This window comes from Arvicola amphibius, chromosome 3 (genome assembly GCF_903992535.2).
Source record: "Arvicola amphibius chromosome 3, mArvAmp1.2, whole genome shotgun sequence".
Classification (NCBI taxonomy): domain Eukaryota; kingdom Metazoa; phylum Chordata; class Mammalia; order Rodentia; family Cricetidae; genus Arvicola; species Arvicola amphibius.
Window position 1 is genome coordinate 105,213,517 of NC_052049.1, and position 16,007 is coordinate 105,229,523.

Here is a 16,007-nt window from a genome sequence, read left to right on the forward strand (position 1 = left end):
TTTATGATTTTCCTAGTTAAGTTTCTTTGAGCTCACTGGGATCATGTGGATCAACGCTTGTTATTTAAAAAGTACTTCGATATAGGCTATGAGTTAAAAATAGAAATGATCTCGTTAAAGTGAATTCTTATTCAGTCTTCTTAGTGACTCTTAGCACAGCATCCAATATGCAAGTATGTCTCCTCTTTCTTTTTCCTGTGAAATGGTGACGAGACATTTTCTCTGAGATTTTAACCTTTTGTCTCTCCACGATCTTAATTTTGTGTCCCGAATTTATCTGAATTTCTCAGGGAGACTTGTCACGGTCATAAGTGTGCTATACCGGGTCATCAAAAAACAATCAAAATCCCCAAAACCCAGACAATAATGACAAAAACAATGTGTGCTAAGAGGAATGATGTGAAGGGATTTGGCAGTGGCAGGATGGAAGGCAGGAGATGCAGATGGGCACGGCATTAGAGAGGCTGTGCTGGAGACAGGCATCACTCTTCCCTCCTAGCTCCCAGGAGTGGGCACAGTGACGGAGAGTTGGGGAAGGAAGTGGTTTGGTTTTCTTATAAACACCATCTGTGAGGTATGTGGACGGTTCATTTTTAGTGATTAGGAAGAAAAGTTAAGTGTTAGAGCCAAGTTTTAGAGCAAGGGCGTGTGGAAGGGTGTTGACCAAGAGCTGTGAAGGGGAGGGAAGGAGAGTGTGTACATTGGTTGTTGTCCTGGGTCCTAAGTTTTCCTCAATGATCATGTTATCCTGTGATGCATATTGTTGGAAACTGTTCTTCTTATGTTGTTATTTAGTTAAGAGCAGCACGGTCTAGTTTTGGAAGATTACAAGGCTTGCGTAGACTCATATTCTTTTGTATAGGGACTGTATGCTACTTCCACTTGATGTTCAGTCTCTCTGATGATAGTCTCCTAAGTGTTTGCCAACATTTTTAGGTGTTGGTTTTCGCTTTGCCTCATACATCGATAACTACATGGTGCTGCAGAAGGAGCCTTCCGGGGCGGTGATCTGGGGCTTTGGTATACCTGGAGCCACAGTGACGGTGACCTTGTGCCATGGTCAGGAAACCATCATGAAGAAAGTGACCAGTGTGAAAGGTAAGGCAGCCCATTTTCTCTTCAGTTGTTGTCTTCTTCTGCCACCTGCTGGATTATCTGAAAATGAATGCTTATAGCTCCAGCTCAGGCTGTCCATCCATCCATCCATCCATCCATCCATCCATCCATCCATGCAACCATAAAAACTATTTTATATGACTATTTACTATGTGAATAGGCACCAAAGATACCACAAATGGTAACAAGGCTCAAAGGGTTTGCTAAGGACCTTATTGAACAGAACGGATTATGCAGAAGTTTGATGAACACTGATAAATTATCTGTGAAGTTCTATGAGATACAGAAGAGAGGCATATACCTCAACGTGGTTGCTATGGAAAAGCTGCCAATGAAGATGATATTTGAGCTGAATCATACATGCCAGAGAGGCAGTCCTAGATTTGAGAGAGTCAGCTCAGTGGGTGAGAGCTTTTGCTGTTCCTGTAGAGGACCTGGGTTCAGTTCCCAGCACTCACACTGGGTGACTCATAAGGCCCTGTAAACTCCAGCTCCAGGGGATCTGATGCCTTCTTTTGTTTACTCTGGGCACCTACATATACATGGTGCACATGGACACACACACACACACACACACAAAATTTCTTAAAAAGTCTTAGTGTTTTTAAAAAAGAGTCAATTTGGAGATCTGCTAAATAATGTCTCTAGAGTTCACAGCCTAGGTTCTGATTCTGACTCTTGTCTTTTCTGGGTATATAATTTAGACATATTATCAAATATTTAAGTGACAGTGTGTTTTCCATGTATAAAGTAGAAGTGGGATTAATTATTAATGGATGATAACGAGGAGTAAATGAGTAAACACATAAATTAGTTAAAACAGTGCTTGGCACATTAACTTGGGTGGACATTATTGTTACTATTACTGTATTATTATTTACTCAGTTATTCCAATATTTATTATTTGCTATGCACCAGATACTGTGCGAGGTACTGGTGATAAGGTGATGCATAAAACTGATTTAGCCTCTCCCTTAGTGAAGCCTGAAGGTTAGGGAAGGCAGGAAAATAAAGAACACTTAGGTCTGTGAGATATGTGCCACAATAAGGAAGGATAGTGTGTGTGTGTGTGTGTGTGTGTGTGTGTGCTCTTAGCAGGGTAATAGACTTAGTTGAAGACTTGTCTTGAAAGAGGAGGCACAAGTCCTGGATACAGGGTTAGGAGACCATGTGTAACACCGGAGAATGGCCGTGAAGGTGTGTTGTTCTGGGAAACTGGGCTAAGTGACCTGTGGTGGATGATGGTAGATGGGACAGCATAGAGGCTTGTGTCTTTGCTAAAGCACACAAATCCTGGATCTGGATCTGTAGATTTTAAGCAATAAAAGCACACAAGCATATCGACAGGGTTTGACAGCCATCAGCTAGGGCTGGTAGAGCTGTAGGCAGGCTCTTATGATATGCAGATGTTCACAGTGAGGACTTGAGAGTATGGCTGTGGGGATGAAGGCTCAAGGCGAGAATAAAGAGGTCTCTGGAGAAGGGATAAGGATGTCCAAGCGTGGATTCTGGGGAACAAGCTCAGGTCCTCTACACGAGCAGCATGCATTCTTGACTGCTGAGCCAGCCTCCAGTCCCTCTTTGTGGCTTGTGAGATGCACTGAAAGTGAAGAATTCCAAGACTGCCTGTGATTTCTGCCTAGGCTGCCCTCAAATATGTTATGTATTGAGAATTACATTGAGCTTCTGGTCCTTCTTCCTCTGTGTCCTAAGGCAGCAAAGTGTGGGTCGTGACCCCTTTGACCCTTTCACAGGGTTGCCTAAAACCATCAGAAATATCAGATATTTGCACTATGATTTATCACAGCAGCAAGATTACAGCTATGAAGTGGCAACAAAAATAATCTTATGATTGGGGTCACCACAACCTGAGGAACTGTATTAAAGGGCCGCAGCATTAGGAAGGCTGTCCTAAGGATGGGATTGTAGGCAGAACCATCCATCACACCTGGTTTATGCAGTGCTGGGGAGTGAATCCAGAGTTTTGTGCATGCTATGCAAGTGCCCTATCAACTCAGCTATATCCCCAGTCTCCTTTTTGAAAGCATATGAAATAATGGGTCTCATTATTGGCATTTTATGCATATGTATCATTATATTTTGCTCACATTCACTTCTTTACCCATCTTCCACCTCCTGACTCTGCTTGTTTCCTTTCCCCCTCCAAGTAGTCCATTCTGCTTTCATGTCTCATTATGTTGAATATATTTTATTTAAATCTAGGTTATTTGTGATAGATGTGATATTTGTCCTTGTCTGACTTATTTTGCTTGATATGATGCTTTTCTATTTTATCCATTTCTTTACAAACGGTATAATTTCATTCTTTTTTATGTCTGAATAAAAATCCATTCTATGTAGGTACATAACACATTTTCTTCTTCATCTATTGATGATATCTGGGCCGATTTCTTATCTTAGCTATTGCGAATAGTGCCTCAGAAACACAGATGTGTAAGTATCTCTGTGATATGCTGATTTATCTTCTTTCAGGTATATACTCTGGAATTTACCTACAGGTATAGCTGGATAACACGGTCATTTTACTTTTAATTTTTTGAACATATTAATTTTTTTCTTTTTTCTTCCTTTTTTTTGAGACAGTTTCTCTGTGTAGCCCTGGCTGTCCTGGAACTTACTCTGAGAACCAGACTGACCTCAAATTTAGAGATCCACCTGCGTCTGCCTCATGAGTGCTGGGATTAAAGGTGTGCTCCACCATCGCCTGGCTAGAGCATATTAATTTTCATAGATACTTAGTCAGTTTGCGCTCCCATTAGTCGACAAAGGCTCCACCTGCTTTTGTTTTTGTTTTTTTGGTTGTTGTCACTTGTTTTCTTAGTGATGGCCGTGGTGACTGAGGTGAGTAGACTTTCCTCCTTCAGAACTCTGCTGTAGAACTATTGATTGGAAGCAGGTCACAGGTTCTGTTTGCTCTGGAGCAGGGAGGATAATACAAACCTGTACCTTTAGAACCTGCTCTAAGGTATGTATGCCACAGCATGCTATAGTTTATATGATTTTCATAAGCAGCTTTACTGACATAAAGTGCTTAGTTTTTATTTTGTTCTTATTTGGTGGTGGTAGATTTGCACTTTAAGCTATAGACTGAATGTCGGTAGTAAGGGATGGTTCAGGCAGCAAGGTCTTCACCTTTGAGCCACATTTAAAAGCCACAGGATCACGTAACAGCCAATGTAGAGTCAGGTTCTATGTGGAGAAGTGAAGAGAGCCGCTTCTTTTAGCCCTATGTGTTCCTCTTGAGAAGATAAAAGGCCTTGGATATTCCACCCCCTTCTTGGTATTGGGCACAGTAACCTGCAAAATAATTAATATTTGATATGATTAATAAGAAGAAAGGCAAGAAAACATTTTATGATTAATCATGTTTCTATACACATTATTTTCATTTTGTCCTTTCAATTGTGGTTTCCATCTTGAGGCTGGAGTTATCTGGGGAAGATGGAGAGAAAAGGGAGATAGAGAATTCTTTCTTTGCATGTGTCCTTGGCTGTAATATTCAGATCAGTAGTCAGGGGCAAGCCACGAGACATGCTGTTACATGGGAAAACATAAAGCCCTTGTCAATGTGCATGGCTTTCTTCTCAGCATAACCCAGGGTTGGAGTTTATTTTTGTTATTTACTTGATGGGGTGCTTGGCAAAATGTAAGTAGGCTAAGAAGCTGTATGATGAAGCAAGGGGATCGGTCTTCCTAGATGGTAGAAGAAAAAAATGTAAGGACGCAGAATTAAGGAAGGTTTTACTGCACTGAAAATGAAAACTTAGAGAAGCCTGGGCCAGGACTGGCATGAGAGGTAACAAGGTACCAAATGACGATTGCCCAGCAGGCAAGGCCAGAGCAACTGTGGGTCAGAAGACCAAGAACCAGCAGAAAGCCCATTGGATGCTGGATGAGATATGGTTTCTGGCTCAGATTTTCTATCTGTACCCATCCTAGCAGACTTGATGGGTGAACAGACTTTCTAAAAGCTTGTAAGTGGCCTGTGGCTTGCTCCCCATCAGCAACCTGTTCGGAATTGGCAATCCCAGGACTAGGCAGTTCTCCTTGGGAAACACGGTGGCTTCTGACTTTAGAATCCCACCCTTCGTCTAAGACATCACAGGTGCTGTACTCTTTCCGGCAGATGGTATCCACACAGAATCAGATCCTATAGCTTGTCAGTCATCTCTTGAGTGGGCGTTTCCATCAGTGAATTCACCGCTGTACACTAAGTTTCTCCTGCTCTGTCGCCCAGTACAGCATTGTGTCAGGGCTTATTTTTCTTTTTCTTAAATGAGAGAGGGAAAACACTAGAAACTCAGAGATCTTAGCTAGCCAAGACGGAGGCTTTTTGAGAGTTTGAAGACAGGTTTCTCTGGTACAAAGGATGTTGAGATCAGAGCTCAGCCTCCAGGTTTGGTTTTCCTCAGGTTCTAGGCCCTCCCAGTAGTCTGCCCACTTTCTGGCTGTAGTGGTAGTGAAGATGGTGGTGCTGTTTTCCTGTTCGCCTTCCTGTCTTTTTCTTGTTGGACATTGTCTTAGTCAGGGTGTCTGTTGGTGTGAAGAGACACCGTGACCACGACAACTCTTACAAAGGAAAACATTTAAATGGGGCTGGCTTACAGGTTCAGGGGTTTAGTCCATTATCATTATGGCAAGAAGAATGGTGGCGCACAGGCAAACATGGTGCTGGAGAATGAGCCGAGAGTTCTGTATCTGGATAGGCAGGCAGCAGGAAGAGAGAGCTACTGGACCTGGCTTGAGCATTTGAAACACCAAAGCCCATCCGCAGTGATACAGTTTCTCCAATAAGGCCACACCTAATGCCTCTTCCTAAGCATTCACATATATGAGCCTAAGGGGGCCAATCTCATTCATATCACCATAGACATTGACACTTGTTAGAAGTGCTGGCCAGAGGAGCTTTTGTCACCACCCGTGTGTGCCAAAAAGCTAAGGGAAAATACCCAATTAATACCTCTGAATCCTTGGATGATAGGAGAGGTCTAAGACATAGTCGTGTGTTAGGTTTTCTGGCATTTGACCCCATCAGCACAATGAGCAGTGTTAGTGGCAGGAGGACAGAGTCTTGGGGAGATGTGTCAGTGCGGGAAGCCTGGAAAGACCTTGGCAAGCCTGTGTTAGGACAGATTGGAACGTCTGCCTGTTCAGAAGTGTGAGCCATACGGAGCACATCACACCTGTGCAACTCAATCTGTACTCGCTGCCCACTGTTTCCAAAACAGTGATTTTTCTGATTTATGTGGAATTATGCATTTTATGTGCTAATGCCTGGCTACTGGTCAGAGAAATACAATAGTGAGCACGTGGTCCTGGGCTTCGCTGACCTCCTGGAGGGGAGTGACAAGCTCAGCTGCTTTTGCTTTTCAGAGGCCAACTATGTAGACATTTCCTCTGGCATTGTAAGCGACCCTTTATGGCTTCAGTTTTTCCTAGTTTTCTAGTGTGCATCTGGGCATCTGTTTCTGCTTAGCTGTCTCTGGCTAGAAAGAGCCTTGGCTACCCAGCATGGAGTAGGTGCTTGGGTGGTATTTATATAATTGTCTATGTATTTATTTCTTCGCATAGGTTAGGGGAATAACTTCCCACTGCTCTGTTGCCCTGTCTCCCCATTCTTTTCCTTTGAATTTAGATTGATGTGACAGCAACTGTGATAAGCCAGTTCTTGTTTGACTATTTTTATGTTAAAATGTTTTCTCTGCCTTTTCTATGTCTGCATTTCCCTGTTCTACTGTTTTTATGTTTTCTTGTTGTTTTTCTTGCATACTTTGCCACTTGGAAGACAATTTTTTTTTTTAAATCTCTGAGTATGACAGTGACAGCAGTGATCCAGTGACCAGGAAGAAGGGCAGTGGAAGGTGTGGCTCCCAGGGAGCAAGCCAGGGATTCCTAAAATAGGGTCTTTCGTAGCAGCTCCTTTCCTTAGTGGAGTCCCAAAAGCTCATTCTGAATAATCGACTGGGCAAGTTAAAATATCTTTTGCACAGAGATTAGTTTATACGCGTTTGTTTCTCCATGCATCTGTTCGTTAATGGAAGAGCCCAGTGCCACCAGCAGTGTTAAAACTTGTTAGCAACGTGGGAGGAGGTGGGGAGGATGACAAGGGTGATTCTGCTTAGTTAAGGGAATATTAAGAGTAGAAATGAGTCTTAGCCTGTGCTCACATTTGATTGGATAATTGCAACTTAGTTCAGGGTACTGTGTAAATCAGAAAGATTAGATTATGGTAATATTGACAGTTGGATAGTGTAATGAGAATTTCTATTTTGTGTATTTTAATTTTTTTTAAACTAACTGTCCTTGAATTTTAATCTATCTGTATTTTTGTCTCTCCTAATTTAGGATTATAACTGGGTAACTAATTTTTCCTGTAAACGCCTTAGATAAAAATAAGAGTGGATTGGTACAGATTAAGGATAAAAAGGCTGCTGTTCTCGACAGCTCCATCCCCCTTGTCTGGAATCTATAGCTTTGAATACAGTTTGTCACAGAGCCTGGGCATAGCCACACATGGAGTGTGTTTGGGGTTTGGTTTGACTTCGTTTTAGGTGGTTGGTTGGCTAATTCCTTGGAGTCTGTTGTTGTTGCAGCACACTCCAACACTTGGATGGTGGTGCTGGATCCCATGAAGCCCGGGGGACCCTTTGAAGTGATGGCACAGCAGACTCTGGGGATAACGAATCTCACCCTGAGGGTTCACGATGTCTTATTTGGAGATGTCTGGCTGTGCAGTGGGCAGAGTAACATGCAGATGACTGTGTTACAGGTAATTTGGAGGGTCTCAACTGACAATAAATATTGATGATAATGGGGAGGAAGAGAAAAGAAGGAGAAGGGAAGAAGGAGAAGGGAAGGAAAAGGAAGGCTCTTTTTATTTACTAAGTGTTTATCATGTGCAACATCTAATCCGAGTGCTTCCATACTAAATTGTTTTATTTAGCAACTTAAAGAAGTGAACTATTGATTAAATTTGAAGTTATTGGTTGGCACTAATTGTGTTTATATACTCAGTTTTATCCCTAAAGAGGTTAAAGGTTACTGCTATTCCTAGCTCTATCCTCCAAACAAAGTTTCTTTTCTAGTTGATTTATCTCTTCTTGCCTTTCTTGACTATCCATTTTTCTGGTTTTAAGAAATATTTTAAGTTTGAGGTTTAGGAATCTGTACAACCAAGCCATGCTTTCCTTTCAGTTCTCTCTTTGATAAAAGTATAAACTAGAGGGGCAGGAAAGATGAGCCACTGGTTAAGAGGACTGGCTGTTTTTCCAGAGGACCCAGGTTCAATTCCCAGCACTTACACGTCAGCTCATAACTATCTGTAACTCCAGTTCCAGTGGATCTAACAGGCACACATGCAGGAAAAACACCAATGCACATAAAATAAAAATAAATCACTTAAAATGTGTAAACTAGAGTACTTTTATATATTTTAAGCCTTTTTTTTGGAGTTAGGGTTTCTTTGTGTAACCCTGGTCCAGGCTGTCCTCGATCTAGCTCTGTAGATCAGGCTGACTTTAAACTTAGACACTTGCCTGCCTCTGCCTCCTAAGGGCTGGGATTAAAGGTTTGTGCCATCTCTGCCTGGCTTATTTATACAGCTTTTATTCTTTATAGTTTCATTATTCCCTTTAGGAAAACCTGTTGCCAAACAATGGTATTAAAAAGGTTGACAAATCTACTTCCTTTTATCCATGTTTAACTAATTAAAAAATCTGACTTTTTGTATATATAGTTTTCTAATCAGTATTTTGTGAACTCTTACTTCCTGCCTTAATTAAATATATGGAAGTATTTTAAATTGAAAGGCCTATTAAGCTAAACTTGGCCTGGACCTTGTTGGCGTGTTTGAATGGACACAGATGTGAGGTTTTGTCCTGGTAGGAATCATGGTTTTATACAGAAGTGGAATTGCTGTCATGTTTTAATTGTACTTCTGTGTTTTCACAGAAAGGCATGGACCAGATCTGTTTGTATCTATATAGTAACTTTCTCAATAGCAGACTATGCCAAGGGATCCCATCCCATTTTCTGTCAAGCTAAATCAGATCTTGATTGCTAAGAGTAAACACTTTCTTTCTGCCTGGAATTTTCTCGAGCATCTTCTGAATTAACTCTGGGCTGAGAGCTCTGAGATGGAGGGGGACAGAAAAGAGGATTCTATCTGAAACATGTGTTCTCTCTTTCTCTCTCTCTCTCTCTCTCCCTCTCTCTCTCATGCACTTAGTTTGTAAGGCAGCATTTTAGGTGCGATAGTACCGAAAGCCACATTTTCCAGTCTTTTAACAGTGTGCAGAGCCTTCTCTTTTGATAGGAAGCATGTATTGCACGGCTCCCCCTTGATGCTTTTGCTCCTTTCTCTGTCCAGATTCCCAGTGCACACAAGCACAGGGGCTGTCTCTCTCCCCTTTCCTCCCTCCATGTGCCTTTTTGAGGAGGTAAGATTCTCACTATAACCTACCCCTCTTCACATTCAAAGAAGGAAATGGCAGATTGTATGCCCATCTTGTTGTTAGGGTAAAATGGAATTTTAAAGCTGAATGTTATTTATAACACCGAGTGAGATGTTTATAAATGGAGAAAAGTCTAAATGTTCATCTGCCACCTCAGGGTAGGTCTTAAGACTCAGCTATTTCCAGTAAGCTTAGGAAAAGATGGCCAGTATCAGACAAGAAGCCCAAATTGCCCATCACTTGACAATCCCTTCTTTCTTATTTTACATATAGAGAAATTAATATACGGAAGAGAGGGATGGGTGCCACATTCCAGTAGCAGACTCTTGGAAGTATGGCGGATGGCTTATATACAGTTATTACCTCAGCCTTAGAACTAAACTGATATAGTAGAAGATGAAACAAGGTACTAAATCTCCAAATTCTTCTGTGTTGATGACTAGATGTCCGTGCACCACATGTGTGAGTGTGGGCACAAACATACGTTTAAATTTCCACACATTCACATACATTCACACCTACACATATGTTTTGTTCCCCCTTGCGGGCCCCATGCTTAAATCCTCTGAGGGAAATAGATTCTTGACGTGTCTTCATTAATTCAAGAATGTGGTATAAAGGTTACAGAATGAACACTGGTGAGCAGCTGCTTTGATGGGGACCGGCCTGGTCCCTGGAGAGACAGCGGTGCTCTCCCTCAGCCCAGGCAGCCTTAATGACTTCAAATACCTTGGTATTCATTTACATCCTCATTTAAATACTTGGTAGGGAAATAATTATACTGAGGTGTTTGATGAGATGAAATCTGATCTCAGCAGATGGAGTAAAGCTTCCCTTTCATCAACAGGGAAACCAAGTGTCATTTAAATGAAAATCTTCCTGAAATCTCTTTATTCCTAAATTTGCTGCCAACATCCCAGAGGAAATGCTTCCATCAAAAAGGCAGTGGTATTGGGAACGGGGACCAATTTCAGATGTGATTGTCATCAGGTACAGCAGGAATTTTCCCCACCCCCATTTTTGTTAACACCCAGCTTTCCAGTTCTGGCAAATATGAGAAAAGATGGAAGCCTTCCAGTTAATGTTTTGAATCCAGTTCCCTGGGCTGGTAACAATACAGGAGCATGCCAGCCACCCTGACTCCACTGCCCTGGCACTACCCAGGCAGACTCAGCAATGGGGTTGAAAGACAAGTAGCATGTTCTCCCATCCTGCTTCCCCAAGCTGGCATCTCATTGCTATGAGCTGCTCGCGTTCCCAGGCAGTGCGGAAGCTAGTGTGGGTGGAGGGAATGAAAGCAGCTTCATCCACTGTTTCCATGGAAGCAACATACGATGCTTCGTGCTCAGTGCAGAGCTGAATTTCAAAGGAGGTGACTTTTTACAGGTACTTAACGCTAAAAAATAATTTCCCTGCCAGAGTACACTGTGAGCACATCAGCTTGTTTCTCTTTGCCATCTATTTTCCATTAAACCTGCCAGGTAAGCTCCTGAAGACAGATCAGGATTTCCAGTGGAATTTTCCTGAGACTGTGTGTGATGTCTGCCCTAAGTATGGAGACCTTCACAGCTGGAGTTGATACCGCCCAGGAGGCACATCAGGTTGTGGCTCCCACAGTGACCCAAGAGCAATTCCCTTTGTATTTGCTCGTGTTGTTGGCTACAGCCAGTGCAGTAGTAAACTCAAAGGCTATTCTAGGGGCAGCAGTTTTCAATGAGATGCCAACGGGGCACCCTGGCTGCTTTCTCCTTTTCCTTCTTCTGGACCGTGGGCTGGAAGGCCAGCTGTATTCTCCGCAGTGGCTGGGAGGGAAAGCGAAGCAGCTGCCATCTCTGTGGCTGGAGGCCAATGCAAAGTACCCTGGCCTCCTGTGCCTTGCTGTGGCAGCCGGACCCAGCTGGAGAGCCTGCTCCCTGAGGCACATGGTAACTGACCTTCCTGATGATCCTGTTGGTCCTTTGTCTTGGGAGAAGCTGACTGCTCTGGGGGATAGAGAGGACTCTGGAGCAAATGCGCACACAAATACAAAAGCACACAAATACAAAAGCAAACCAAGATATTGTCCTTTGATTTTTACATAAAGGAAACAACAACATCAACAGACCTGTGCTGGCTGGTTTTGTGTGTCAGCTTGACATAAACTAGAGTCATCAGAGGAAGGAAGGAGCCTCAGCTGAGGAAATGCCTCCTTAAGATCTAGCTGTAAGGCATTTCCTCGTTTAGTGATCAGTGGGTGAGGGCCCAGCCTATGGTAGGTGGTGCCATCCCTGGGCTGTTGGTCCTGGCTTCTATTAGAAGGTGAGTTGAGGAAGCCATGGGAAGCAAGCCAGTAAGCAGCAACCCCCATGGCCTCTGCATCAGCTCCTGCCTCTAGGATCCTGCCCTGATATTGTCCTAACTTCCTTCTGTGATGAACATCATTGTTGAAGTGTAAGCCTAATAAACCCTTTCCTCCCTAACTTGCTTTTTGGTCATGGTGTTTTGTCACAGCAATAGAAACCCTAATGAAGACAAAACCCCAAATAATAACCCAACAGCGGTGCAAGAGACCACGATGAAAGGAAGTAGGGTGCTCCTAAGATGTAGAGGAACGAGGCTTACCAAGCCTGATGAGTAAGTCACTCAGTACAGCACGTACAATCTTGCCCAGAATAGCACCAGACCACTGTGTCATGAGGACTCGTGGGGTGGTTTAGGGACATGTAGTATCTCTGGGCAGACACGTGTCTTTCTGTAGTTCCTTGGGACTCCTCAACCTTCCCCTGGCAGCACTTTTCGTATTACCTCTCTTGCTGGCCTTTTCCTTAGTGACTACGCCCCACCCGAGGACCAAGAGGAGAATAACCTAGGTTCCACAGTCATTTCTTTCCACAGTCATTTCTCTTGTGTGTTTGTAATCTTTTTCTTTATTAATGGTAGATAGATTAAATAAGTCATGGTCTGTGTTGTCTCCACAGACACTCCCTAAACACCATTGTTAAAAGGAGTTAATTCAGAGACTTTGTGTTATCTGGTATCAGTTACCAGAGGGAACAAGTCTTTTAGTTTCAAATTAAACTATGGGCTGGGAGGTGTAGCTTGGTGGTAGAAGGATTACCAGGCATGCCCTAGGCCCTAGATCCAGTCCCCAGAACCATGGGGGTGGGAGGAGACAATGATGTAATACATAGTGTTCTGCAACTGCACCCTTGCACCGCTCTTCTTGTCCCGTACAGACCTGCTGTGGAAGATGCCGGGTTCCCTTGCTTGTGGGTTGCGATTCATCATTGGTCAGAGTGGACCCAAATGGTTTTGGTCCAGCCCATTACTGATTTGGTTATTCCTTTATTCTCTGCGTATCCTTTTGTTAGAAAAGGAGCTCAGTGGATTGCAAGAAGTGTTTACTGAGAAGCTGCAAGCTGGCTTGCTGTCTCTCAGGTTAACGGACCCTCTGATCTTTCTAGATCTTTAATGCCTCGAAGGAGTTGTCTGACACTGCTGCCTACCAGTCTGTGCGCATCTTCTCTGTCTCCCTCGTCCAGGCAGAGGAGGAACTGGAGGACCTTGATGCGGTTGACCTGTCGTGGTCCAAGCCCACTGCAGGTACGTGAGTGCTTCAGCCTGCACGTCTCTAGGGAATGGGTTAGTGACTTAAGCAGAACCCATAACCCCTCAATTTGGTTCTTATTATTACAGAACTATCCTTTTGTTCCTATTGGGTCTCCATCCCATCCCCGATGATCATGGTTTCATGTTTCATGTCCACCCTGAGACTTCCTCCAGTGTTTAGGAAAGGGCTCTTGCTTTTACTTTAGAACAGTACTGATGTTGTTCAGCGTGAGGGGGGCCAGCGTCTTCCTCCATCATGGTAACCCTCTCTGTTCCCCCGCCCCCATGCCTGTGTCTGAGTATAACTTACTGATGTCCTTTTAGAGTGAATTCGGATCTGCCCCAGCTTCCTCCAGAGCCCTTTTCATCAGGTTTTATTCTGCCCCCTCTCTCTGTTCGACACTGAGTCTTTATTTCGTGTCTCTGCCTCCTCGGCCACAGGCTCTGCACTAGTCCAAGGACACGGCAGAGAGCGTGAGAGACACAGTTCCTACTCAAGGGTTTAGCCTTGCTCTTTCTCTTCACAACCTAACACAGAGCTAACATCGTCTCATGACGCTCCGTCTCTTCCTGTCGCTCTACACTTTCTAGAGTCTTTTGTTTTCACTCTCTTCACTGCGTGACACGTTTCACTCTCTTCACTGCGTGACACGTTTCACTCTCTTCACTGCGTGACACGTTTCACTCTCTTCACTGCGTGACACGTTTCACTCTCTTCACTGCGTGACATGTTTCACTCTCTTCACTGCGTGACATGTTTCACTCTCTTCACTGCGTGACACGTTTCACTCTCTTCACTGCGTGACACGTTTCACTCCTCTTTTTCCTTTTTTTCGAGATAGGGCTTCTCTGCGTAGCCCTGGCTATCCTGAAACTCCGACTATAGAACAGGCTGACCTCGAGCTCCAAGATCCGCCTGCTGGCCTCTGCCTCCTGAGTGATGGAATTAAAGGTGTGCGCCACCATCGCCCAGCAACATGGTCCATTCTTCAGTCTTTGGTAGTCTTGTTCTTATACCTCAACACTTTGTTCACCTTAATGTTACTGCTCCCTAGAGCCCATGATTTGCTAGACACTGTTTTAAGTGCTTTGGGTACAGCAGTGAACGACACAGGTAAAAACACCTAGCCTCATGTGCTTATAGTCTACTGTGAAAAAATTCAGGAACCCAGTACTTAGTGAACTACATCCTGTCTGATGCTTTGGGGCAGTGGGCGAAAGGGCCTGTTTCCGTGCCTTAACAACCTGAGTTTGATCCCTAGGACCCAACATGGTGGAAGGTGGAACTAGCTCCCGTCTCTGTCTCTGTCTCTGTCTCTGTCTTTGTCTCTGTCTCTGTGTTTGTCTCTGTCTCTCTCTCTTACACACAAACATTACATATAGAATGCCAGTTTTGCTGTCTAGTGCCTAGGAGATAATAAAATGTTTGCTGTGTAAGCATGAGGACCTGTTTCTGGAACCCCAGTACTCATTAAAAGGCAAACGTGGCAGCATGTGTCTATAATTCCATCACTGGGGAGGCAGACACAAGCTGATCTCTGCGGCTCACTGGTCAGCCAGCCTAGCCGAATAAGTAAGTCTCAGGCTTAGTGAGAGGCCATATCAAACAAATGAGTGAACACATTGCTGAGAGCTGCCGTGGGAATATACAATGACAGCTGTAGCTCTCAGCAATAAATAAATGGAAAAATGAATATATAAGTAAGGTAGAGGGCAGTCGAAAAAGACACCTGACATCAACTCTGGTCTCCACATAGGTACCCTCACATGCTTGCACATCTTCACACACACACACACACACACACACACACACACACACACACACACCACACCACACAAATAAATAAATTCTTGCCTATCCTATGTTGTCCTAACCTATTTTCTTCCTTCTTAGTTACCGTTCTCCTCTACCTACCAGGCAGATCTACCTTAAACCGGCTACGCACAGCCAGCTAACACTAGAACACACATACTTGCTCTGCTTATATCCTAGACATTAGAGACATAGGTATGAATAAGATAAGTAAGTTCCTGCCTTTGGGTAACTAAAACTATAGAAGAGAAATATAGAGCTGTGAGAGAGAGAGAGAGAGAGAGAGAGAGAGAGAGAGAGAGAGAGAGAGAGAGGGAGGGAGGGAGGAAGGGAGGGGCAGGAGAGGAGAGGAGAGGAGAGGAGAGGAGAGGAGAGGAGAGGAGAGGAGAGGCTTGGCATGGACTTTTGAAACCTCACAGCCCACTCCCAGTGACATACCTCTAACAAGGCTACATCTCCTAATCACGACTAAACAGTGGAGTCAATGTCATTCTGACCATAGAGGTAAACACTGAATAGATTAATACAGGAAGTGACTTGATGAGGCTGTGCAGAGAGGGGAGGAAGCCAGTATAGACCAGACTTTTTAAGAAATATATTTTTTATTTTATGTTCATTAGTGTTTTGCCCGCATGTATGTCTGTATGACGGTGCCAGAAACCCTGGAACTGGAGTTACAGACAGTTGTGAGCTGCCCTGTGGGTGCTGGCAATTGAACCCTGGTCCTCTGGAAGAGCAGCCAGTGCTCTTAACTGCGGAGCCACCTCTCTATCCCCTAAACCAGGCTTTTTATGAACTTCATTTCATTTAGTATTTTTTTCTTTGTTAACTCTGCCTTACACTTTTCTGCCTCTCTTAAGACACTGTATTTTGTCCTTTTACCCAGCTAATCACTTGGCGTCTTCAGGAAGCTGTAGAACTTGTGAGCGGTTCTTTGTGGCTCATTCATTGCTGCTGTGGCTCAGCCATCAGTAGCTTGGCGCATAGCAGGCGCTCAATTCTAATTCGTCGGAAAT

General features: G+C 43.8%; 1 protein-coding gene across 1 annotated transcript in view; it reads left to right on the plus strand.

The window, feature by feature from the left end:
• Positions 1-16,007, plus strand: part of Siae (sialic acid acetylesterase) — a 38,131-nt gene that overhangs the window by 2,825 nt on the left and 19,299 nt on the right. The window contains exons 2-4 of the mRNA XM_038323689.2: positions 937-1,098; positions 7,731-7,906; positions 13,034-13,172. Of these exons, the coding sequence (XP_038179617.1) occupies positions 937-1,098; positions 7,731-7,906; positions 13,034-13,172 (477 nt within the window). The remainder of the gene's footprint in view (positions 1-936; positions 1,099-7,730; positions 7,907-13,033; positions 13,173-16,007) is intronic.